At 33.5% G+C, this 27,661-nt stretch overlaps 2 protein-coding genes across 2 annotated transcripts in view; both read right to left on the minus strand.

Annotated features, from left to right (window-relative positions):
• LOC118185303 (ninjurin-1-like) overlaps positions 1-13,547 on the minus strand; it is a 36,913-nt gene extending 23,366 nt beyond the window's left edge. The window contains exons 1-2 of the mRNA XM_035355142.2: positions 13,405-13,547; positions 2,305-2,452 (exon numbers count right to left, since the gene is read on the minus strand). Of these exons, the coding sequence (XP_035211033.1) occupies positions 2,305-2,452; positions 13,405-13,409 (153 nt within the window). The 5' untranslated portion in view covers positions 13,410-13,547. The remainder of the gene's footprint in view (positions 1-2,304; positions 2,453-13,404) is intronic.
• Positions 13,548-20,857: 7,310 nt separating this feature from the next.
• Positions 20,858-27,661, minus strand: part of LOC146993471 (uncharacterized) — a 68,336-nt gene continuing 61,532 nt past the window's right edge. Inside the window, exon 2 of the mRNA XM_085807451.1 lies at positions 20,858-24,577. Coding sequence (XP_085663577.1) covers positions 24,162-24,577 — 416 coding nt within the window. The 3' untranslated portion in view covers positions 20,858-24,161. The remainder of the gene's footprint in view (positions 24,578-27,661) is intronic.

The following is a 27,661-nucleotide window of genomic DNA, read 5'->3' on the forward strand; positions in this document are numbered from 1 at the left end:
ATCTATTACACATCTAGGATATTTATAGAGATTATTTACTCATTTTTATGCAAGATATGGAAAATATATTACTGTTCAAATGACCGAATACTTTCCTATTAATGTATTTTGAACAAGTATAAATTAAATAACAACCTCGTAGATGCGTATATTTCATTAATATGCATTTGTATGTGTAGATATATAACAGACAGAAGTGTGAAATCGCAGCCATCATAAGCAAAATCAAAAAAATCGTTTTGTTTGTGTCTCACAAAATCTCGCAAGAACTCTTTGATTGAATTGTCTGAAAAAAAGTATTTGTAAGCCACTTAAATGTTTATCGTTGCCTTTAATCAACCTCAGAAGCTTCGATGTTAACGAATGTGAGTAAAACTTTAACACTGAATAATTACAAACACAATTACATCTAATTAAGTAATTACATATCTGCTAAAATGTAAATTGCATTAATCAATATTTTAAAGAATCAAAGACATCTCATATAAGTCGTTGTAATCAGCGCATCTACTGGCAAAAGCAAACTGAATATTAAATGTGTACAAAACTTTATGCGAAATGATTTATGAATTATTTATTAGAAAAGCGGTTTTTTTAGCAATTTAAACATGCTGGAAAAAAAGCGCATTAAATTTCAGTTTACTACAGATTTAGTTATACCTGTAAAAAAACTGAAAATGATGGTTTATATTAGCTTCACAAAAGCTCAGAGTTTTAAAAATGAAGCAAAAATAATTTGAAAAATAGAGTGATTTGGTTGGAATTCGACCCGTCACTCTAATATAATTGCATGAAAATCTCATTCAGTCATTTTGATGGATTCAAGTTTCTGTTTTATTTCACTCAAAAAGGAATGAACAAAAAACGTCCTCTGAAAATAAATCTGTTTTTGTATAAAATTCAGTAGAAACTAAATTTTATATTAAACTAAAGTCTTTTAATGAAGCTTGCAGATCTACTATTTTAGATAAAATGAACTGTGCAGAAATGAATAGTATTAATTTTCTTTCCAAAAACTTTTTATTTGTTTTGTAATAAAGAAGGGTTATTTGATAACATGCACATGAAAAAGAAGGAAGAAAAAGTGAAATGAGACGAGTGAAGAAAAGTAAATGAGTGTCATTGAAATTTTATTTTTCATAAATATAAACCAATGAATTTATTGAATTGAAGAATGTTATCATGACGACATGATCTTTCTTATCTGCAACATTTAAAAATCCCTTCTCTTTTATTAATCCTTGCTGCTGCTTATTTAGCTATTTTTTAAATTGCTGCTTATTTCAAAGATTTAAAGGAACGAATTGATAAAGTAATCATAGAAAATGAACAAATATAAAAGAATTGATAAAACAGTTTGTAACAAAATAAGTGCACTCTAACATGTTCGTATTAAATTGGACTTTTATAAGAGATTGATAGTTTATACTTTGCAATTTCTGATTTCCAGGAGCAATTAAATGCGTCTAAAAATTCATTATCCTCGCTTTTCTCTAACTTGAACGTATTTAGAGCTAGAATAAACAGTGACGTGTTTCATCACCTTCGGATGAAAACTGTCCCTAGGCCGTTTTTCAAGTCAATGAAACCAATGGAATAAAATTTCTGTGTAGTGTAATTATGATACTTTCCACGTGAAAAGAAAATTTACTGTATTTTAAATCACATTCTGAAATAAATGAAGAGTCTCCCTTTTAACGAAATAATATACATTATAATATTTAATTCCTAGTTACCCTCTTCCTCTTTTTAATAATAATCAGGCTTTGTATAGAAGGGAGCTTTTTTAATATAATGGCTAACACTTTCTGATGTCAACTAGCAATTTAAGACCCTGAAGCCTTTAATCAGTAATAATGCATCAAAATATGTATTATAAATCTTAATAGTAGCTTACATGCGAAATGAACTAGACAAATCATTAAGGTTCACAATAAAATTGCTAAAAATATACTTAATAAATAAAATCCTTGAAAACAAATTCACGTAATTTTGCGGGAAAAACAAAAATATATGACCCTAAATATATTACGTTATTAACATCAGTCTCTGTTTACTTTCTCACAAACAGGGGATTAACGTATCGAAAATTGCGATTTTATGCTCACAATGTGCAATTCAATGTGCATTAGAAAGCTAAAATTTTTAGAATAATTTTTACTCTTCTTTTGTACCATCCATTCGTAGCAAAATTTATCAACTCAGAAGGGGAACAGGAAAATGGGGGAAGACTATTTGTGGGTTTAAAAAACAAATGCTTTAAAATTCCTAGTACAAAACATGAAAAAAAAAAATATTTCTTACCTGCATGCCTTCTGTGATAGGTATTGTCTCCATTTCATTTGATTCGCGTTCTCCTCCGGTTGTCAAGGTCTCTCTTTCTTCCCGCAGCGCCCCTCTGTCATCCGACACCGGGGCGCCTCCGGAATCGCCCGTGATGATAGCCATAGTCCTATAGCACAAGAACACGCTGGCTATGAAGAGTTTTCAACACAGAAGAAAATGTGAAGAGCTATTTATAATACGGTTTCCTGCAAAACAGTGTTTTGATACTACGCCCTGTGCAGCTTTCGTTTTCCTTTTTTTTTTTTTTTTTTTTTTTATCCGATCTCGCTTCAGTGCACGTGACTCGACTAATTGCTGGTGTTCGCTAACGTTCACAGAGAGCGTTCACACAGCGACTTCAGCGCTGGGCGGTCGCCTTACGACTTTCTGCCTACTTCACCCGTCTGAGACGTCGCTTTTCGCGAAGCATTTTGTTAGAATGTGAAATAAATAAATAACTGAAATGAAATAATGAGTCACACAAAGCTGAAAAGAAAAGACGGAAGAACAAGTTAATGTTTTTTTTTTTTTTTCCCTCCCCTTCTTTCTCAGACAACAGGGAACTCGCTTACCTATTATATTACAGAAAAGAGTTATTAGTAAGGGAAAGTATATCAACCTAAACTGCCTAGCTATTAAAACTGAATACGGCGCTATTAAAAGAGGGTCTGAATATTATTTCAAAGCTCTAGCAGCTATAAAAACTTTACTATATCTTCTTGATAACTTTTCTGTTAACTTAACTGTCGAAAATTGTAAGAATTATGAAAGACTGGGGGATTAAAATAAAGACTTATTTTACAGGTGCAGTAGCGTACTTATCAATAATTTTTACATTTCTTTAACGGCTACACATAACTACTAATAAGTGCAAAATTTATATGGTGCTTTGCTTTGTGTATATGTATATATATATATATATATATGTATAAATTTAAAACATCTAAAGTTAAATGTAAATTGGAGTCAAAGCAAGGCAACAATGTTAATAATTGCGTCCTTGTAAAGGGGTTAAAGGTAAAATCAAAGCATTTCAAAATGAAAGTGATCATAGTAGTACAAACTCGAAAATAAAAAATGCAAAAAGGGAAAATATATACGAGAAAATAAAAATATAAATATTAATTTCCCTTTATTGAAACTTTAATTCAGAACTCCTCAGAGAAAAAGGAATTAAAGCTTCATAAAAGTTAATCTATTTGTTTATCTATGAATCAGTGCATCTATCTACAAATCGGTATACCTATTAGTATATCTTTCTATCTATCTATGAACTACAGCTTCATAGATAGATAGATAGATGTATTGTAGGTCGTCGGAAATATTTATATTATGCGCATGTGGGTGTTTGTCAGCAACTGATGGGCCTATTTTTTTTAATAATTTTTTAACTAAATGTTAAATTTTATTTACCAAATATTTATTAAAACATATATAAACAGTAATGATTAGTGAAACAAAGGAAAGAATTCCAGTTTATATTTATTTTCTGCTCGAAATCTAAAAGGTGGTATCTGCGAAAAAAATTCTGTTTGTTAAAGTTTGTACTTCAAACGCATTTGCTAGCTAAATATTAAATTTTCAGACTGATATTTATATCAAATAATTCTAATACGTTTAATCAATCACTAACTGGCTTGCTTAAACTAAAAATAAATAAATTACGGAAACTTTCCAAGTGGGACAATAGTGACAAACTATTATCTTTCTTTTATTTACTGAATTTTTCTGTTACGTATACAAAAAATATATGTATATATTTGTATGTGAATGATTATCAGCTTTTGAATTTTTTACTACAACTTTTAGCTACTACAATCTTATAGCCTTATATCCATATACGACAGTAGGCGTTTCAATTTTGGTAACGTTTGTAACCTTGGAAAAAATTGAAATTGTCACAAATAATGAATGCTCATCACCCAGGTTGGTTTCCTTTTTTTTTTTTTTTTTTTTTTTTTTAATTTTAAAAAAAAGATTTATTAGTTTTCTGCTGAGGGGGAAAAAAAGTTGTTCACATATACATATAAATAAGTGTGTTCTCAAACAAAGCGATTATTCATACTACAAACATCCGTAGCTAACATTACTAAAATTTATCTTTTGACGAGTGCGAAAAAAGATTAATCAGCTCCGTATCTTCAGATACAGTAAGATTAACACACTGTAAATTAATTAGCTCTTATTTGTAGAATTCCGAGGTTGTACTGATGTCCGTTTTTAATGGCAATGAAAATAACGTAAAATTAGATTCGAAACCAATCAAAATCTTAAAATTTTCTTCTAATTCTTATCATAATAATTGTCATAAAAATGCTAATTAATTTACAGAATAGTAAAATTACTTTGGAGGCCACCAGTCTGATACCACTGACCTACGTCATGCAGAAAACAAGATAGAAACTAATTGTGTGCCCACCAGCGGCCGAGAACACTAGGAAGCGCTGAACACTAGGAGTTCAGTCTCGGGTTCGAGTTCCGGCGAACGGGCTGGCTGCATGGGCGTTTTCGTGGTTTTCCCCATATGTAACGTGGATACGAGCCAGTTTCCCTTAAAAAGACCTCCACGGGGCATCCCTCCCTTTCCGTGTAGTGCATAAGGGCGGAGCACGTAATAATAATAATAAAAAAATAATAATTGTGTAAAAACAAATATTCGAAAATTTGTCGTTTTGATCAACTAAATTTTTAATTACAAGAAAAATTATAGTGAAGTAGCTTGTCGAAATTGCTTTTTATTTTGTTAAACGTTCCTTTATCTAGATTAACAGATTAATACAAATATGCCAGACATACAGGTCACTAAATTAAAGATTAAAGCAGAAAATAACACCTGTACATGTTTTAAGAAGCAGCGGAAATAGGTTTACCTGCTTTCTTTATCAAAAGAAAAAAGTAAAAAATACTTGCTGGGAGACTGCCAGTCTGAAATACCTTTTAAAACTCGCGTTCAGCTCTGAGCTGCTTTTCGAATTACTCTGAGCTGTGTCTATGTAAAAAGGTACTTTTATTAAATCTGGTGAAACGCGGAAATCTTAAACTCTAGGAGAATTGACTTCTTCCCTTACTGATAGTTTGCATTTTTATTTATTTTTAATATTGATTATGCACATGAAGCATATACTCAATAAAGCAGGAGATATTTTTAGGAAGCATGGATTCTACGAAAATAGTTAACAATAATGATGTATTATTCTGAAATTATAATAAAATATTCTCGTGTATTTACTTCTAAAGAAGGGGAAGCTTTTAAAGCCAGGCCAACGAGCTGACTGAATGGTTGGTTTTCGTGATTTTCCTAATGTGAAATGTGAATACGAGCCAGCTTAGCATAGAAAGTCCTCCACGAAGGCCTCTCTTCTCTTAGGTAGATATTACCCATGCGCTTTACCGTATACAAATAACCACAACCATAGTATTATACCTGAATTTTACCTGAAAACCTATTAAGAGATGAAAATCGAAGTTTTTTCTCCTGTGAAAATGATTACAAACAACACTGGTAGTGCTCAGACTATTTAAAAAGGGTAACAAATATAACCATATGCGATAGCAGTAATGTTTCCTTACTTTTCATCAGTGTTCTTGAGAAGTCAATATGAAATATATTTATTTATTCTTCGTTTGAATGTTCTTTTTTTAAGTAATTCTGAAGCTCAGATTTTTTTTAATTTACTTTATTTATTTATTTATTTATTTTATATATATTTGAAAGATTTTACTGTTAAATACCTCAAAATACACTGGTGTGCAAAAAGTAAGGACGAGACGGTTTTTTTCAATATAACTTTGTACAAAAGCTTTCCAAATCAACACATTTAATACCGTAAGATCCCCAATACGTAAGGAGATGAGTAATGTAAGCAACACTTACTAAAAGAGAAATCAGAGGGATAAAAAGAAGCTTTATTGAAAAAGTAGCATGGAGCGCAATGCGACTGAAGGCCGAAACATCCCTGTGATGGGTGTCCAGCAAGAAACATCCGGTCTTTAATAGGGGATATGATCTCCCCTGACTGTTAGGCAGGTTTCAAAGCGTCTGCCCATGCTGAGAATGAGAGTGTCAATGAGTTGTTAAGGCATTGTTGCCCATTCGTCTTGCAGCGCCAATCGAAGCTCCGGAATCGTTACTGGTGGTAAGGTACGAGCTGCCAAGCGTCTGCCTAGAAAATCCCATACATGCTCGATGGGATTGAGATCCGGAGATCGTGCCGGCCAATCCATGCGTTCAATATCCTCACTCTCTAAGAGCTGTTCGGCAGCTACTGTGCGATGACATGGTGCATTGTCGTCCATGCAAAGGCACTGCGGACCCATAGCGCCTCTAAAAAGATGCGCATATGGAAGAAGAATCTCGTTACAATAACGGGTCCCGTTGACTGAACCTGCGTCGAAGATGTGAAGGTCTGTACGACTACCAAGCATGATGCCTCCCCAAACGAGAACACCGCCACCTCCATACCTGTCCCTTTCAATGATGTTCGAGGGATGATTGCGGCTTCCCCGCTCTCTCCAGATGAGTATGCGATGAAAATCGCTACTCAGACTGAATCTGCTCTCATCTGTAAAGAGTACTCGTCCCCATTCATTGTATCTCCAATTCCGGTGTTCCCGGCACCACAGAGAACGTCTTCTCCGATGGGTAGGCGTTAGAGGTACACACCATACAGGGCGTCGTGCAAACAGACGACCATCGTGCAGTCTTCTGGCCACGGTAAAACGCGATATCGGTCGTCCAGTCGCCTGTGTCGTGTTTCTAGCGATTTCTCCCGCAGTCTGCCGCCTGTTTCTTCTGACCTGTAAGGCAATATACGGGTCATCTGCGGGTGTGGTTCCTCGTAGACGACCACTACTAAACCCCTGGATAGCTGTTCCTGTAGTTTGAAATTGTCTCCAAAGTCGTGATACAATGCTGTGAGCAATTCCGAACTCTGCAGCCACACTTGTCCCACTGCGGCCTTCCTCCAACTTCCCAATGATTCGACCTCGGGTAAAAGCATCCAGATGTCGTCTAACAGATTGATTATTCGCCATTTCTCGCTGAGGCAGCAACTCGGTGTGATTTTAACTGCTATACGGCGTGCAATCTCTTTGCCAGAAATACTGATCTTACACCGACAACATGCTTTATACTACTCAGACACTCCCCCATTACATCTACCTGCATATCTGCGCATGTGCTACCGTACGTCACCTTACTTAATCTCCTGATTGGTCTTTCTGTCCGCTCTGCCTCTTCGTTCAGCTGATATGCTAATTTTCCGACTTCGTCCTTAATTTTTGCACACCAGTGTAAATACTGACTAGCAACTCAAATACTATTAAACTATCATGTATTTAAACTTCTCACCCTTTCTGAAATCTAGAAATCTTTAATCATCTAATCGTACTGTGTCATAATCTGCAGGTCTGCTGTTTGAAGCATAATGTTGTTTACTTTCAGTATCGAAAGCTTTTCATTCGCCTGAAGTCAAATTTTAAATTACGCCGGAACGCAGTTCTGCTATTTCTTTATTTTGAGACATAATATAATTTTATCCGGGGCACACCTAGAACCTAAATAAGAGAATTCCGGCACTTCTTTTGTGTAACTGAGCCACAATTTCAACAAAAAATTGTTTTGATCTCGAAAATTTTATTTTAATGATATCTGAATACATGCCTCTGTTTCCCTGAGAAACAAACAGTTGGACGAAGGCTAAGATTTTTAGGAAAGAAAAGCACCACGCACATGTCAAAGGCTTATTCTTCTGAAACTGCAATAAATTTATGAGACCTGGAAAACGTCCAACGCTGGTGACTTTCTGCTGAAAGAGCACCTGCAGACATTTTGAAAGGATGTAAACAAAAACGGGGGACGAATATTCACTTGTACAAAACCTTCAATTTTTCGCAGTTTAACTAGATTCGGAGAAAAATTCCCCTTTTCTCACATTCGTCCTAGCATCTAGAATTATAAGGGGTGTTCAAATGAAAAAATACGAAATGTCGTAACAACCAAACCGGTTGAAATTTGAATATGCCGCTTTGGCATAACGTAGTGAGGTATCTAAGGACGCAAATGCAGTATCCGACATGGTTGTGCGCATGCGCAAGTGCCCGCACGTGACGCCGGAGTGAAGCAGGCAGTTGTGTGTTCTGTCCAATTGATGAGGCAATGCGTGTGATGACATCTTGGCGCCCACAATGCAAAATTCGACGGTCTTACCTACTCGGCTATTCATGAGGCAGAACCACGAGGGAAGAACAAGCATCGTGTATAATGCAAACTGTATTTAACGAAGTTTAAATCTTCGCTTTGAAATTCATATCTAAAACAGTCTGGTTTTTAACCAAAATTATGAAATACCTAACCGTTTGATACCCCAGATAGTTGTATAAAATAATGAAGATTAACACAGGGGAAGGGAAATTCTCCGTAATACATAAGGGAGGATGAATATTTAAATACTCCAAAATCCATAAGTTTAACTTGTGTTAAGTAATTTACTATTATTGTGTTATTGCAAAAGTCAGTGCATTTTCTTAAGCATGCATTCCTCTTAAGGAACTTCGTCTAAGATACAAAATCCATCCTATTAAAAACCCCATAGTTTTCAAATCTCTGTAATCTTATAACTGTTGTGCGTCATAGAATATTTCTTTAATTTTGCAAATAAATAAATAAATAAATAAATAATCTTAATTTGTTCGGTTACAAGAACCCCCTCCTCAAAAAAAAAAAAAAAGCTTATATTTGCGCTTTGCATCTAAGATTTAAATTAGACAATCTTTAACTTAACATCTTTGCACAAAATGAAATCATAAATTAGAAGTGCAAGAAATCAATAACTAATAAATATCTGAATTATTATGAAACCTAAATACCAGGAAAATCATACACCTTTCAGGTAGGGAGGGAAAAAAATCCGAAGAATCAGTACATTCCTCCTCCTCCTTCCAAAACAAATTATGCTTTAAGAAATAAACTTGAGATTGTGTTTTTAAGAGCATTTACCTGTAGTTTCCCTCTTGAAGCTCGAATCGTGTTTGCACAACCTTACTCTTTTCTCTGAGTAATGGAGTACTCTCCTGTCTCTCTCCACTGTCTGACATTTTCTTATTTTATTCAGTAATGAAACAGCTAGTTACATGCTACAGCAGATGGTATTTAATTCGTTAATTATGTACTCTTTCTTACAGGAAAGTGACAGAAATAAAGTCACTAATTAAATTAATGAGATATCCTGGAAATCCTGGGAAGATATCCTAGAAATTAATAAGATATCCTGTTTCCTGGATATTACAAGACTGATACTTGGCAGCTGAGATCCATGTTTTCTTCTCAAAAGCAAAACTGTTCTTGTAATAAACCATCGGTTTAGAAGATTTACTCAAACTAAATTAAATGTTGTCATAGTCGCATTCGTATGAAAAATCAGAATCTCGTCAGTACTACTCTTCAGCTGTCAGTGAGTTGAGTCTGAGCTCAGTTTAATTTCTGGTCTCGGAAACGTTTTTGATTTGCTAATTAATATTAAGTCCATTTTCGAAGTGCAATTCAGTTACATAATAGTTTTTAAATGCTATACATTTTAAGTTAAAATGAATGAAACTCACGGTACTTGAATTCTACTATAATAAATAAACAATAAAACACATTTCCAGTGATACATACATTGTGGCTACAAAAGTAAAAGTTCTTATACGGCCTCTTTTTTCCGCAACAGTTGATCGTAGACATATGTTTCCAGCTTCAAAAATGTGTTACATTTTGCAGCTGGTTTGTTATTTTTAACATGTTCATGGGTTGTTATTTTTAACATGTTCATGGGTTGTTATTTTTAACATGTTCATGGGTTGTTATTTTTAACATGTTCATGGGTTGTTATTTTTAACATGTTCATGGGTTGTTATTTTTAACATTCAATTAAAAGAAAGGCATCAGACTCTATAGAAAAGACGTCACTTAGGTTAAATGTTGCGAAGTTTAACTTATAAGGTTCTTGTACTTACATTTAGAAAATTTTGTACTCATTACTAAAAAAAAAAAAGTTTGACGCCCGTTTGACAAAAATTGATGTGATATTTAGCATTGGAGATCGGTTAGCGAGTAAATTAGAATAAACGAAGGTTGATTTTTCCCCTTAAAATCCCATTCGATGATACTGTTTTGCTATTTAGTGGTGTCTATTACATTTGGGATGCCGAGAGAAATTTCACTCAAATAATTTTTAAGCATTTAAATTTAAAAAACGCGTTATGAATGTTATGAAATTTTATTATTTTTTTTTAATCACAATCTCTTAAACCTGCAAAAATATAACTAGAGTACAAATAGTTTCTATTTCGAAGTAATTCGAATAATTTTATTAGTTGGCTACAAGCCCATACTGAAGCCTGCCATTTTTTTCCTCAGAACTGGGATTCTGTAAATGGGATCTCTGCTAGTTTTTCTGCTCTTTCACTATGCTATATTCTTGTAATTTATGTGTTTGAATTTTATTTTGTTTATTTTGCATATTTTTACTTTAATATAGTTTTTATTTTTTCTATAATTTTAATTCAGAGAGTGGTACGTACGCACAAGAACGTAAGAGTATCTGAGAAACAATTTTTCAAAAAAGAAATTAATTTCATGTCATTCAGCACTCATTAATCAACTCGCTTGAATGTTTTAAATGCTCACTCCTTGACAAGTTCTATTTCAAACATTAAATGGAGTGATTGATTTATTATTTTATCACATCTCCTTTAATTTTAATAATTACACCACTGTTTTAATAATTACACCACTGTTTAACAAGCTTAACTTTCCGTACGAAAAGCCTAGATTGCTATCTTTGACTACTCCAAATTTTCACTTTTACTTTTAACACTTCTTAAATATTCCTCACCATACACCTTTTTCGTTAAAAAAGGATAATCAGAATTTCTCTTCCTTTTGAATTCAATCTTATGTATAAGTTATTATTAATATCATATATAAGTATTGATCAATATTTTTCATAGTAGGAATGTTAGTCACTTAATCTCACATCAGAAACTTTTTCCTATAATATTTTATTTTTAGTTGCGTGCATTTCGCTCTTAAATTTGTGTGCCATATCCGAATATCATTCTTGATTTAAATATCAGACATATCGGTCTGTTCTTAATCGGACTTTTCGTCAACTTTTTTGTGTTTTATTTTTATGTTCCCAAGTATAGGGATCGGAAGAACGTATAAAAAATTGTATTGCGTAATATTTATAAAATTGATGTCTTTATTAATGCCAAAACATGAATCTTTGTATCCTTTAATTCATTTTTAACTCATTAACCAAGGCTTGCGAAAATAACGGCCCGGTAAGGACTGTGGACACGTTGCATATGTGCACAGTACTACACAAAATCTCAGATTTAAGATCGTATGTAAGTTTTTCCCTCTAAGAATCTTATTTTTAAAGCTCCGAAGTAAAACTCAAATTGCACAAATTTCGTTTTCGATATAAAGAGCCGGCTTATGAACCATTCTCAACTGAAATTCTTAATTCCTGACAATAAAAATGCCTATTTTTAAGAAAGTTTACTACTTTAATAATAAGGTTGAAGGATGGGCATAGAAGAATTCATTTAAAATTTTCCTCGTAGGTGAAAGATCTTATAAGCTTCAGATGAGTAACAGATCTCTTACCATCTGAATATCGAGCTATCTATAAATGTTGCGATGCCAGAAACCTCGTCACGTGACAAAATTTTGAAAGATTTGATTTGGCTGATTTAAAGATTTGATTTGATAGTTAGCCGATACAATCCAGATAGTAATCTTGTGACTACATTTTAAGGAATTTTCTCCCTTCTTTCCGCGCCTTCGTAATGTAATTGGAAACACGTCCAGCTATCAGTCAGAAGGTCCGGAGTTCGAACCCCGCCGAGGACATTCCATATTTTTCATGTTTAATGCTTAGACTTGTAGAGACATTAGGATTTTTTGGAAGCATGAGACTTGAAAAATGAGCAATGTCCTCGCCGGGACTCGAACCACGGACCTCTCGAATACGCGCCGAGCGTGCTGACCACTACACTACGAAGGCATGCTAAGAAGGCGGGAGAAATACCTTATAGACTGACCTAATTACTCAGAAGTGGCGTCCGAACTAAAAATATGATGAATGATAATTCGTCGCCGTCTTCCCAGTCGCCCTTTAGGCGCTGAAGAATGTAAAATATTTTCGCCTTCCTTACCGCGTGCCTTCGTGGTGCACTTAGAAGCACGCCTGGCTAGCATCGAAAGGTTCAAAGTTCAAATTCCGGAGAGGTCATTGCACATTTTTTCATGTTTCCTGCTTCGGCAATCTTAATGACTCTACAAATCAGTTAAATAACCGATGAAATCTACCATTTCCAAATTATCAGTGTGTACTACAATCTACGTATATGTGAATAACTATTAGTTCCTACACCCAACAGAATTGTTGGAACTGAGGTAAGTTATATTCGCTAAGCAGGGTCGTTCTTCAATTTTTAGTTCTACCAATACCGAATCATAAACTTAATAAATTGATTGTGGAGCGTTATAAAAACTTTTACGCTGTCTCTTCTGATGTTATTGGCTGTTTTTATTTCGTTCACTGCTGATTAATGTTTTTAGTAAGTTTTCTACCTAAATAATTTTCTTTTAGCTAGAATTTTATTTTTCACATACCTTGAGGAAATGTTTCTTACATTACAAGTTGGTTCAGATTCCAGTAAGTAAGTCTGCAGTTTGGTAATATTGATTCTCGCTAGTCTTACATAAATTCCTTGGTTACTAAATTAACTTTTAACTACTATACTTTCTCTTACAACTCGAAAAACGATCTTAAAAAATCTCATTATATTAATATATGAGGTAAATTTACAACTGAATTATTTTGCTTTCATTATAACGCTTCCTGAGAATGCAAGCAGTTTCTGAATGCTTAAAAGCAAACTGCAATAATAATTGAATTCTTCTGTTGAAAAAAGTGTGAGGGCCGGAGCCGGTGCTCCCACGTCGGGTGGCAAAAGGCCTTGGTTGAATATATACTTTATCAAACCAATATACAGCTTTTAGCATAAAATATAAGAAAAGGATACCTCATTTTGGAAAAACTTCAACAAAATTCGCCAGTTGTAAGAATTAATCCAAGTGAGTTAGAAAATGAAATGCAGTGCGCAATGAAGTTGAAACATAGGCGGAAAACTGTTTGTGTAACTATCACACAGTATACTAAAGAATGATGAATCACTAGATTCAGAATGAAATGGAAGTGAAACCAGACCGGATATTGGACGTTGAAAGTAGGTGGGCTAAAACTGGCTTTCCCAACCATGAAGGAAGCCGGCTGAGCCAATAGTCTATTTTAGTAAAATATATTTCCTGAATAAAATCAATGATATTCACTTAATAGAAAATATTTGCTAAGGATCATAATAATAATAATAATGTTCAAAAACGCCTTTTCGAATCTTGCTTCATTTAAATTTCATCACCATGTGTAATTCTTGAGCTGCCAGTTTTTCGTAAACTCTAGTCAGATCATTAATTATTTACTTCTTCCCCCCCCTAAAACATTGTACTTTTTCCCCCTCTCCTTGTGCAGAATATCTAGATTTCAATAATTTCCATTTTTAAAATTAAATTACTTACCAAAATAGCCCTTTCTTCTAGAATCTGAACTACAAAGTAAGTAAAAGAAGGAAAGGATATTCTAAAAGATAAGGAATTATTTATATTCACAGCAAAATAAACTTGTAGTTTATGCCCGATTCTTTTTCTCAAATAATATTGTATCCTTTCTGTTATTTTCTGAAGCTAAAAACTGAAATATAACTCAGTAACACTCGCTATACATTGCATCAAAAGTGCAACTACAGTCGTTGAGCAGTTAATTCGAATGAAAAGCTTTTACATTACTGTAAAGATCACTTTCTCTTTTTCCCATTTCATTTAAATTGCAAAAAAATCATTTGAAAAATTTAATTAATTTAATTGCATTAAAATTAATGTCATTTATAACTGTATAATTTGTAGGAAGGAATTAGAAATCAGTAGAAAATTATCGGTTTTTTTTAACTAAAAATAAAATTGCAAAAAGTATAAAAATCCTAAGAATTTACTGCTCAGAACACAAAGCTAGAACACAAGAATTATTCATTTGTATATAAAAAATATACATAATAATATGCAAAATGTTTCTTGTCATTCAGACACTCTTTTTCTATTTTAATAACTATATAACTGAGGTTTAAAAATTATAATTGTAGCTCTTGATATGCCACCCAGAGTGGTATGGTGATTACTAGAGTTTGAACAGGCCGTTAAGTCTGAGTTTAAATCCCAAACTACCGAACATTTTTATCTCAGTGCCTTTGTGGAATGGACATAAAAATTTATTGATCCGAAAGGTTTTCTCCAGAAGCTAGGGAAAAGGGAAGAAAAACGAGAGACCTTCGGATTTCATCCCTTGAGGTGGTTTTAGTTAAAATTTTGGCAAAACTTAGACAGATACCCTATTGATGTTTTGCCTAAAGTAATTAATCGATTCGAGAAAAAATGACATGTTACGAGCCACCCCCCCCCCGTTACGTAGGATCCATCCTTTAGGTAAAGATTTGCAAAAGGGCAAAGCATTCTAATGCATGTATCTCAGTTAAAAGAGTTCATTAATTTAACCGAGCCTTGAAACGTGCACTTTAAAAGATTATTATACATCCTAAAATTTATTCAGATTTGATAAATAACCTTAACTCCGTAGCAGTACTGACATAGAAACACGGGTGACAGAACCGAAGGATCTCCAACTCCTCTTCACCTATCAACAGCCTCTCGACAGTACGTTCTGGGGGATGGTATTTTAAGAGCTCCCCCTCCCAATTTAAGTTCATTATTTAAAAAAAACCCTTTCCAAAGGTAAATTGATTTAAATTAGAAATGTAACCTTTGAAAAGTTTCTTTTAAGAGTGATTCCCCCCCCCCTCCATCTACGAATATTAAACGATTTGTTTGGTTCCCTTGTTTTAAATTGTAGATCACACTGAAAATCAATTATTTCCATTTATAGTTCAGTAGATTTTTTTTATTTAATATATTTGCATTCACTTACGATATTTCGGAAATATTAGTTTCAACAAAAGATTTGAAATTAGGGAAGCAACTAACTGAATTTTACGAAAATTAGAAAATCTAATTTCGAAATTACTTTTAAACTCAATGAAATTTTCAGAATATTCAGCTGCTTCAGTTTTCTTACATTTCTTGATGTAATTCTCCAGATTTGTAAGGTGGCAAGAGTTACATTCTTTTATTTGGGAAAATCACGAATTTAATTGTGATTTAAATGCGTTTATACATCCTCTTAATAATAGTCTTTTTCTTTGAAGTTCGAGATTTAGTTTATGTATGTAAGTTGTTTGCCCTGTCTGTAAGAAACATTAAATCAGATAACAGCTTTAATCATTAAGTTTTTACTAAGTTTCGTTTCTGAATTTTGAAAATTGTTTTATCTCTGGAGGAAGCTCTAAAAATTCTTATAGGACATTTCACTTACTAAGCCATCTAATTTAAGATAAAAGTAAGTTTCATACTCAGCGTCAGTATTTTGAACAATCTATTGTGAATGTGGCACGAATAGAATTTACAATTTTTAGAACTATTTTCATCTCGTGTCCATAACGTAAAACTTTTGTACATAAAGCCTACTGATTAGTGGCTGGAATACTGGTACACGAATGTACCGAATACCATATTTCGTGCATTTTGCTATTTCGTGAAACCGGTATTTGCTAAGATAAAATAGAGTTATTTTCGGTATTAACTATAATAATAAATATTTTGTTTGTCGCTGATACAGATAATAATAATAGTTTCATCTAGAATGACAGCATTAGATGGTTTGCCGTTCAGAGTGTTTTGTACTTCAGTTGCATAGAGAAACGTGATTAATTGAAAGAAGTTTAAAAAAATATACCAAGTCTGTTAATACTACAAGAAAAACTATTATAAACTGTAGTAAGAGTATTCGCAGTTTTCTAAAAAGCTAATTAGCAGAATTAAAATTAAATGGTACAAAATTTAGTCTCACATTTGAGGAATGCGGACAACTGTACGAAATAAACGTTACTTAAATCTAAATATTCGTTTAGAAAAGAGAATTTGGAATATAGGATTCACGCTTGTCTCAGGAAGTACATCAACTGCAAAATCTGTAGAAGTAGTTAGCTATAAATTGGAGGAACATGGATTATCTCTGAAAAGAGATGCTGTCTGCATAACTACTGATGGAGTAACGGTGATGGGAAAAGTTTTGCTATATCAACAAAATCAAAGGAGGAGAAGCAAAATACTTTGGGTTTAGAAACTTCTGATTCTAGCTTCGAGAAGAGAGGCAATGAAGAAAATAGTAATAGAATTGTTGAAAGTACCTTACTTAGATATGAAGAAGGTAATGTTAACAAGGACGAAATATTAACGTACCAAGGATTGTTTTGTAGAGTCATTAGAATTTTTTGAAGCAGGAGACATGAAAAATGTGCATTTCCCTCGCCGGGACTAGAGCCCTGGACCTCTTTAATACGCGTCAATTATGCTTCCAGTTACATCACGAAGGAAAGGGAAAAGGTGGAAGAAACGTTCTTATATATCCTCCTTTTAAAAGGAGAATGGAGATTAGATGATCCAGTCGCCAAATTCTAGTGGTGACGAAATATCCACAACCTCTTTTAGTTCAGGAGCCACTGGGAAAATCATTAAGCTACTTTGAAGCACGAGATGTGAAAAAAGCGGAATGCTGACTGGAACCCTAGACCTCTCGAATACGAGTCAAGTATGCTTCCAATTACACTATGAAGGCATATGGAAAGAGAGGAGTAAATACATTATAGCTTCCTATAGCTAAGAAAATTCGAAAAGTTGTTAAGATATTTATACATTCAACTACTAAAAATGTCGCTTTAAGAAAATATACCGTATTTATGCGAATCTAATGCGCCATCGAATCTAATGCGCATCCCCATTTTAAAACTTTAAATAATAAAAAAATTGTTTGTCGGCGAATGTAATGCGCATCAATGATATGAGGAATTTATTGAATCTTATTTTATACAACAATGGATTTGTATATAAACTATCAATTAATGGTATGATAATTTTATTTAAATTTAGATACCATATTTTATACAACAATGGATTTATACATAAAGTAGCAGAACATAGAATTAACCTATTAGTGGGCAATTGTTATGTGAAACAATTATTGTTAATTACTATATAACGTTGCGCGCCTCTAACTAGCACGCAACCAAGAGGTGACTGTGAAAGCTTGTATAAACCACAGAGTCTTATAAAGGGTTTAAGTCCCTTTTTATTCAACGTACTAATTTACAATTGCGTTCTCTTGACGCTTACCAACGGTGCCAACTCGGCAGTCAAAATAAAAATAAAAACCTGAAAAGAAATTAAAGACAATATTCTAACTACGAGGCTCTCTCAAATAACTAACTCACCGCGTTTTACAATACGGCTGCTAATTCAGCAGACTTGAAGCTCACTGGAACAATTGCAACTACTTCCCGCCAAGCACATAGGCCGCAACGCGGGGTTTTTCAAATCTCTATAACTACCTCCGCGCTCGCTAAGTAAGAATAACTCTCTCTCACCGAACTTGTTTCCTTCTATTTAAATCATACTACTTCCGCTGATAATTTGAATGCTTGCGCGTTCTACTCAAATTTACATATTCTGGCATTGGCAGTTCCAGGGGAAAGTAAGGATTGACAGGAAAGATAGTTTAAACTTAAAATAAATGTTAGTTAAAATAAATGTAAACCCTACAACTACTACTGTATATCCATCCACGGCTAGCCTTAAACTCTTGTTTCGGTATTCCAAGAACTTCAGACTCCTCTTTTGCTTTATTTCTCATGGTGTCACTAGTCACAGGTTGTCCATTCTTCCTCCTTTCACGTACAAATTCCAAAACTTTTTCTTGAATTTTAGGGTGTCTTCCTTTGCGAGGGCCAGTGAATTTCTTTCTACTAGCTTTAGTTGCAAACAGTGCCAATTTCTGTTGCCGCCACAAGCGAACATTGCTCTCAGCTACGTTGAACTCTCTCCCTGCCTTTCTATTGCCATTTTTTTAAGCAGAAAGAATTACTTTAAGTTTGAAAGTAGCGTCATATGACATTCTTCTCTGTTTGCCCTCCATTTCGTGACTACGTACTCTGCAGTTTGTATCCTCTATGCAATAATGTGTCAACGATAAATGTAACGGTAAATGTAGTCGAGAAATACAGTAGTTCGTTGTTACGATTTAAATTTGGTTGACGCCATCAGCGAACTGCTGACGTCATCGGCGAACTTTGCACTCGAATCTAATGCGCACCCCAAATTTGAATACTACATTTGGCCAAAAACGATGCGCATTAGATTCGCATAAATACGGTATACATACTGAAAGGGAAGAAATCAACTTATGCTAATGTTAGATTCTAAAATATGCTAGAACAATTAGTTCTAAATGATGGAATGATTTTTGAAATTAAAAAATCCAGTTCAGAAAGCATTAATTGACTTAAATGTACAAATTAATTTTTATGATACGGAATTCGATTTAATATCTAAAACCTTTGCTTCCAGTAAAACTGGCTGCGGAGGCATTATGTGGGAAGGATTCCAACTTATGAACAGCGAACGCAACAAGGAATTTTAAGTTGTATCATTTAAAGATCAGGACTGTACATTGCATTGAAACTTCGCATAGAGGAAAGGCATAGTGGACTAAAAAATAGTTTAAGGTATTTGCATAATTATAACAAAGTTGAACATGAAAACGGAAAGGAGGCTGACAAATTTAATTAATTGGCGGAACATTTCCACACAAACATTTATGAAAAGCAAACAGAAACTTGCCTATAGAAATTCGTTGATGATACTCTCCATGTTAATATCGAAAATGAATTGCCTCTCGGGGAATAATTACAGTTAAGTATACATGAAAGAAAATTTGCCAGAAACAATATTGCACAAGTAATACAAAAAATAGATTTATCCAAAAACATCAGACGAGAAACAGAATAACTAAACTCATTTTTACAAACCACAAAATTCGAAATGTTTTCTAAAAAAAAATTTTTTTTTCGAGAAGAATAAAGGATACTTTACACAAGGTACCTTCTCATCTTTTAAAAGAGGAGCAAAGAATTTTAATTTATTGTTTGATTCGCGTACCTAAAGAAATTTTTTGAATTCTATCGTAATGAAGGTATTTTCTCTGAACAAGACTTTTTTTTTCGTGCATTTTCCCCCTTAACATTTGCATATACATTTGGAATTTGTAATAGCAGTAGATTAGAAAAATGAATATATATATATATATATTTAATAAATTGACGCATTTAGAAAATTGTTAAAAATTAAGTGTGGTTTTACATTGGTCAACGACCATGAAACTAACTATTTAGGGGGGAACATTAATAGCAGTAGCACGTAACAAAAGTAGCTATACGAATATAAGAAAGTTTTAATTTTTAATAACGTATATCCTAAATTAGTAATTTTCACACATTTTCTTAAGGCTTGTTAATTTTACTTCATCAACTTCCTTTTTAAACAAGAACACACCTTGAGAAAAAGAGAAAGTATATTTTTTCCTTAATATTTATACATGCCTCTTGTAACAACGAGCTATTAAAATAACGAATAACTGTTACTTTGTAAGGTATTTCTCCCGCTTTCCTAGCGTGCCTTCGTGGTGTAGTAGTTCTGCACGCTGGGCCGGTATTCCAGAGGTCCGTGGTTCGATTCCCGGCGAAGGCGGTTGCTATTTTTCATCTTTCCTGCTTCCAAAAAAATCCTAATGTCTCTACAGTGGCGCCCGAACTAAAAGGGTTGTGGATGATGACTCTCCACACCCAGAGTTTGGCGATTGGGTCCCCTAAAACCCCAGTCGCCCTTTAAAAGGGGGAGTATGTAAGGTATTTCTCCCACTTCCCTAGCGTGCCTTCGCGGTGTAGTGGTTCTGCACGCTGGGCCGGTATTCCAGAGGTCCGGGGTTCGATTCCCGGCGAAGGCGGTTGCTATTTTTCATCTTTCCTGCTTCTAAAAAAAAAAAATCCTAATGTGTTTACAACTTATGTAATTTATTGCCTTATCTCGGCACAAATGAAAAGTTAATCATTTTGGTTTTAGTTTTTCCTAATCAAGGAACGTAAACCCAAGGATTTAACAAACATTTCAGTAAAAATAACAAATAACAATAGAAGTAGCTGCACAGATAAAATAAAATTAAATAATTAAAAAAAAGTTTTTACATCTTAGTAATTTTACTTAAAAAATTATTCTTAGAAAGCTCCCTCGAATGATAGAAAGAATGTACTTTTTCTTAACACTTACGCATGCCACTTGTAACAACACTCTACATTTGAATAAGGAGTAACTGCTTTTGTTTTTCTTTTATTATTATTATTGCTGTTGTTGTAGATTCATCAAAAATGGAATGAAAAATAAAATATTTTGTTCTTGATATTTTATACAAAACAGGGACTATTAAACTAAATGGAAAAAAAGTTTAATTACAAGTAAATAAAAAACAGCTTCCGTACAAAGTAAGAAATAACAAAAGAAAGACCCATACAAAATATAACAGCTTGAAGTAGGCCAGTATCTTATTTAGATTTCTTAAGAAAAAGAGAGAGGTACATTTTTTCTAACGTTTATACATTCCACTTGTAATAGAATAATGCATAACAGCATTTAGTTTTTGCACTCATCTCAACAAAAAGTAAAAAATAAATATTTTAGAACTACAACTCTTAGGATATAACTGACTATATAAACGTAATAGTTGTAACAAGGTAATAAGTAACAGCAGAAATAGCTGTACAAGAATAGTTTTAAGTAACTTTATTTTGAATTGTTTAGAAAAGAAAGAGGTAAATTCCTTTTCTCAACAGTTATACGTATCACTTGTAAGACACTGCATTAAAATAATAAATAATTGCTTTATTTAATTTATTGACTAATCTCAAAAGAAAGTAAAAAATCAAATATTTCGGTGTTTAATTTTTCACTAATCAAGGAATGTAAAGCCAAGGATTTAAAAAAAAATGTGTAGTTCCTGTAACAAATAAAAGGCACCTGCATAAATAATGCAAAATGAAATAGCTCAACAATATATCTTCTTTACACCACAGTAATTTTAGCGTATTGTCTCTTATCTTATAATTTTACTTTCAACTTTCTTAAACGAAAAAAATGCCTTAAGAAAAAGAAAGGAATAAAATCTTTTTCTCAAACCATACCCCTGTCAGTCGTAATACTGTAACAGAATAATAAATAACTGTTTATTTTATTTCATTTATTGATTGACTTATGTCAGAAGAATCATATATTTCGAAACGTCAAATATTTTGGTGCTCAATTTTAAACTACTCAGGAACTATTAAACTTAACCTTACTGACAAAAAAAAAAAGGCTTAGGAGTAGAAACAAGGTAATAAGCAATATAGAGATTAACTATGTATATAAATGTCTATTACATTTCAGTAATTTTATCAGGCAGATAGCTCTCGTGTGCCATATTCATTGAGGATTTCCCAGGAAATCGTGCCGTTTTATCCGGTGCTACCCCCAACCTCCTCATTAGTATCCCTTACTGTCAAAATCTGTTCCGCTTCATCCGCTGCTCTCTCCCATCCACCTCATCAACACCCCTACTGACAAAAAAACTGAATTTTTCCCGATTCCTCCCCTTTTAAGTCTGTGTACGGAGGCACATTTTTTGAGGCAGGGAAAATTACATGATGAATGCCAACTGTCTTGTTGCGCTTAATAATCTGATTAATACCCCAATGCTGTGAAGTAATTTCAGAATGATAGAGAGGCGTGAAATGCAATATACTTTTTTCGGTTTATGGTGGACGATAATGATAAATATGCATCTTATTATTGCAGTTTTTCATGATTACAAATATCTACACATACAATAGACTTTTAATAAAATTTTGTAACAGTATATATTTATTATTATATGAGTCGTAAGATTCAGAGTTCGTCGTTTTTATATTCTAAGTATGTATAATATTATATAAATTCATCATTCATTAATATTATTATGTATAATAATTGGGAGATTATCATTCTACTTTTAATTATTTGTCTTGCATTTGTTGCATATTTGTTGAATGTGCATGGACATATATCGGTTGCATATAATAAAAAATATACAAAGAACAATTAATCTTATATAACAGCTGATTGTGGTAGAAAAATTGCAATTATATTGCTCGTAAATCTCTCTTATAATAAAGAGCTCCCCTTTTTTTTAACTAACATTAGATAAAATTAATTGAATTCTCTGTTAGAAAATTAATTATAACGAATCCTGTATTGGACACCTCTCTAAAAGTTTGCTTCCTGAAAAAGACTTGCATTTTAGAGAAGAAACAAACATTGGCAGTAAATGTCACCTTTCTAAGACCACCACATCCACAAAGCTCCAAAGCCGTCGAGAACCGTGGATGATCGCGTTTAATGATGGCTCACTGTACTTTTTAATAATCATGTACATTGTTCTGATTTACACAGGTGTTACAACTTTATTTTCTTTCAAAACAGTGGAGCCGTTGTTCTATTGGTCTAGAAGTACATGAAATTATGGAACACTGTATAACAGGGCAGGGGTGGCCTTAGTGCAGTTCTCGCACAGCTCAGTAGTGTGAGACTTATGCAAATAAAATATACGTATGAAATATTGTAAACTGACATTAATCAGTAGCCAAAAGAAAGTGACTAATTTATTTAATTTCTTTTTACAAAGTTATTAGAAGTTTCTTTTTTAAAATGATTTAAATGTGGACTTGTGGCTTTTGGAAAATCTAGTTTCGGCTCTCGAACTCTTCTAAACTCCAACTTGCGGCTCTTACTACTAACATGAAGTTTAGCTATCCTCGCTATATAACAAAAACTTAACTAGATTCACATAATTTTTTAACATGCTTGAAATTCATTATTATGCGTAGAACAATCTGTCTAAAGGAAATATTTAATAAATATTAGAAACCAAACGCTAAATCGAATCAAAGTAGTAACGGTCACCTCGTCACCGTTCTGATTGATGAAAACAGATATCCGCTGTATCATAAAGTGACTTTTCGAAGAGCAGATGAAATGGGAAACAAAGATAGTTTGGAGAAGACAGCGGACGAAATGGCACTATTTCGAGCATGCGATGAAATAAGAAAAGACAAAACGGCACTAAGCTTCTTCGGATAATCTAGAAATTTTACTCTTCACACGCTTTCCTGCATCCCGGCAACTTTGCATTCAACCTATTTTATTGCGTCAACACATTTTTTAACACATCAATAATTTTACTTTCAAGTCTCTTAAGAGCCTTAAGTCAAAACAAAAACAAACAAAAAAAAAAAAAAAACTTTTCTTAATACTTACATACTTGGCACTTGCAGTAACATTATATTTTGATTAATGAATAACTACTATTTTATGCTACTCAAAGAATACAAAACTAAAAATTTAAGGAAAACAATGAGTGAAGTTTGTAACAAATAAAAGAAGTGGCTATATTAATGAAATAAACCAAGTAACTCAATGACCAGATTTTCTTATCGTACTAATTTTACTTTAGCAATTTTAAACAGAAAATTATAACAGTTATACTATACTCTCAATACCTGTTACAACTACCTTGTAGAGTACAGTAATCATGAACTACATATACTGAAATTAATTTCATAATTACTCAATTGTCACACGTAAAAAAGGAACCGTTGACTTGAATAAAGCCTAAGACATCAATACAGATAAGCTGATATAATTAAAAACAAATGTAGATATCTTAATTTCGTTGTAATTTCTGAAGCAATGCTCTTGTTTTAACCAATTCTGCTGTTAAACATTCTGCTTCTTTTCTGAGCTTTGCATTTTCATTTTCGAGATCAATCATAGTTTTTTGAAGTTGCAAACATTTAAGTTTTTTTGCCTCCCGACATTTTTTGGCTGCAAGGTTGTTGTTCTTGCGACGTCTGTAATAATTTTCGTCTTTTCCAGAGGTTTCTCCTTTTTCTAAACTTAATGATGTTGTTGGTGTTGCAGCAGATGACCCAGGTGCTGGTAATCTTGATTCAGTTTTTATTTCTTGGCTTGTTGTTGGAAAAGGGGAGGGTCCCGCGGGCTCTATTATCGAATTATGATCAATCATCGGTTTTGTGAAGAGCTGTGTCCTAGTGATATTATTCAATGTCCTTCCGCACTCTGGAAGAAAAGAAAATTACAAAATTTAATGAATTCTGTAATGAACAAACACTAAAACACAGACTGAATTGGACTTTTTGATTATGGTAAAGCAAACGAGGGCTATCTGACTGAGAGGGGGGAATTTTTAAAGGAAACTGTATCATATTCGCGTTACACGCGGAGAGTGAGTGAGTGAGTGAGAGAGAGATCATGGCGCAAAACCAAAGATGATTATAGTGCGCCAAACACGTGATGGGGTGAGTACAATTCATGAAATTAAAATACAATAAATAAAAACAAGTAGACGTTACACACGGAGAAAAACAATGAAAATATTCATGCAGCCAAAATGAGACGTTCTCGAGGATGTGAAGCTCGCTAGAAAATGAAGTGGCTTGTCGATCGAGTTACCCATGTTCGGTGGTCTAATTTCCTAAGCCATTGTTGGGATGTTTTAAGCGCTGTTGAAAGAATTTGAAGCAGAACCATGAAGATGGTACCATCTATAAAATTTTTTAACATTTAAACATCTTTTTAATTAAAATTATTCTAAATCTGATAGCTGTTCGTTATATTAATTCTCTTTTAGTGTATTTTTGTAATGATTAACGAAAATCGCAATTTTTCTTTGACTTTCATAATAAAATTGAATTATCATAAGCCATGAAGTTTATTTCTTTTTATTGCTTCTTATTGCTATAACAAACTTAATGAAAACATAAAATATGTTTTTGATGTTACAGTTTTGTTTATGGGCGATTCTGGGAAATATTGCTAAAATAAATTCAGAAACCTTACATAAAGTACAAATACGAATAAATGAAAGTTTCATTTTCAGTATCACAATTCTCTTTGTAATATCCTGAAATAACAGACACAAAGTCTGAAATAATTCAATGAAAGTTGTTCTATTTTATAAGGTATTTCTCTCGCCTTTCTAGCATGCCTTCGTGGTGTGGCGGTCTGCACACTGGGCCGGTATTCCAGAGGTCCGTGGTTCGATCCCGGCGAAGGCATTTGCCCATTTTTCATCTTTCCTGCTTCCAAATAACTTAATATCCTTACAGTGGCGCCCGAACTAAAAGGGTGTTGGATGATGATTCTCCTCCCGCAGGATTTGGCGATTGGGTCCCCGAAAAACCCCAGTCGCCCTTTAAAAGGGGAAGTATATAAGGTATTTCTCCCGCCTTCCTGGTTTGGTGGTCTGCAGGCTGGGCGCGTATTCCAGAGGTCCGCGGTTCGATTCCCGGGCAAGGCATTGCTAATTTTTCATCTTACCTGCTTCCAAAAATACCTAATGTCTCTACAATTTTTCCAGAAGCATGCAAGGAAAAAATGTCAAACTAATTCACAGATCTCTGCAACACCTCATATAAAAGTATTGGGTCTGGCTTTAGTTAGAAGCAGTTGTATTACTTTCTCTTGACATTTAAATGACTTTTCTAAACACAACCAAAAGCGGTACGATAAAGGGTATACAATATTGTATTAATTATCGCCGATACCTAAGGCCAAGGCTTATTAAGGCGCTTGTCAATTTTCATTTAACCTTTAATTGACCTGAACGTTTGTTCGACATTTCCTACGAGTTGCAGAGTCACTGTTCCTGTTTTATTCCTAAGTTTTCTGTAACCGTCAGATTGACGTGTAAACACATTAAAGGGAAAATTAAAGGAAAAAACTCCTAAAATTCATTTTATTTGGATGATTTTGCAGCTAAGAACATGGAACTTGTCCAAAGTTTTAATTATGTAATGGTCGACATATGTTCAAAATGCTGAACTGATTACTTTAGCATAAAAAAATTGGTTGATTAATTGTTGCAAGGTAATTAAGAACGTGGAAAATGTAATATAAAGTGGGTTAGGGAAAAGCTAGTGTTCCAACTTTTTAGAAATACATAGAAAAAATTAATAGTGTAGTCAGCCCTGACCGCAAGCTTTATAGCGATTTTCCATATTATGTAACAAATAACCTGGGTGCGTAATGGCAAACCGCACATTGAGTTGATCAATGTTAAACGAATTTCGCTAACTGCGCATGCCCAGAACAGAATTTGTCGCAAGTACAACTTGACAATTTTAAAAGACGATAAACACGGTGTATGGTTGATATTGTGTTATCTACGCATAAACAGTTCGGGGTTTTAAAATTTGTTAGGTTGTAAGTTGCTTCATTACTTTGATTATAATTATCGATTGCAAACTACGCACATTTTCGTTTAAGAAGGATTACAAAACAGGAAATATTACAAAATATATTAGCTGAATGCTTATTGATTATACTTCTGATGAATAAAAGCAATTGAACATTTACTATACGTTCCTTTCATATATACTGTCAAAAATTAAGGAATAAATCCAGTTTAAATTACTGAATTAAAGTCAAATAACTGATGTTAAATTAAATGTTTATGAACAAAATAAAACAGAACGAAATGAAACAGAAGCATATGCAATAAGTACACACAAATTTCCGTAGTACTGCAATTGTAAAACAGTAAAATCAACATGACTAACAGGCTTGTGTAGGGTTGCCTCCTTTAGTTGCCAGTATTTCCTCCCACGCCAATGGTACACCACTGAGCATGCGCACTAAGCGAAATTCGTTAACATTGATCAACTCAATGTGCGGTTTGCCATTACGCTACCTGGGTGTTCCTGCAATAACAAAGTGAATTGATGATGAATAGCTTCCTGAAGTTCCCAGAGAGTGTTAATTTGGGACTTAAGTGATGCAAGTCGACGTTTTACACTTGTCTATTGGATTTAAATCAGGAGAATTTGCGAGCCACCCTATCCACTAGATTCCTTCGCTATCAAGATTATCGGTTACCGGGGTAGACCGAATTGGGAAGAGCATTATCGTCCACTGGGACGAAGTTATCACCGATTCTGAGCTTAATTTGGATGAATATACGTAAATTTTTCTAAACCGAGGATTTTAAAATACTATTTCTCTAAACTCAGGCAGATGCAAAGAAATTTTTATAGTCCTAATTCATTATTAAGAGTATTAAACAAAATCGCAGTATTTGTCTAGTAAAAGGATTTTTCTTCTAATAAGTGACTAAACTGCGAATTAAAAAAATGTTATATTTTG

Source organism: Stegodyphus dumicola, chromosome X1 (genome assembly GCF_044657685.1).
Source record: "Stegodyphus dumicola isolate Sdum_Otavi_A_Nest chromosome X1, ASM4465768v1".
Taxonomy (NCBI): domain Eukaryota; kingdom Metazoa; phylum Arthropoda; class Arachnida; order Araneae; family Eresidae; genus Stegodyphus; species Stegodyphus dumicola.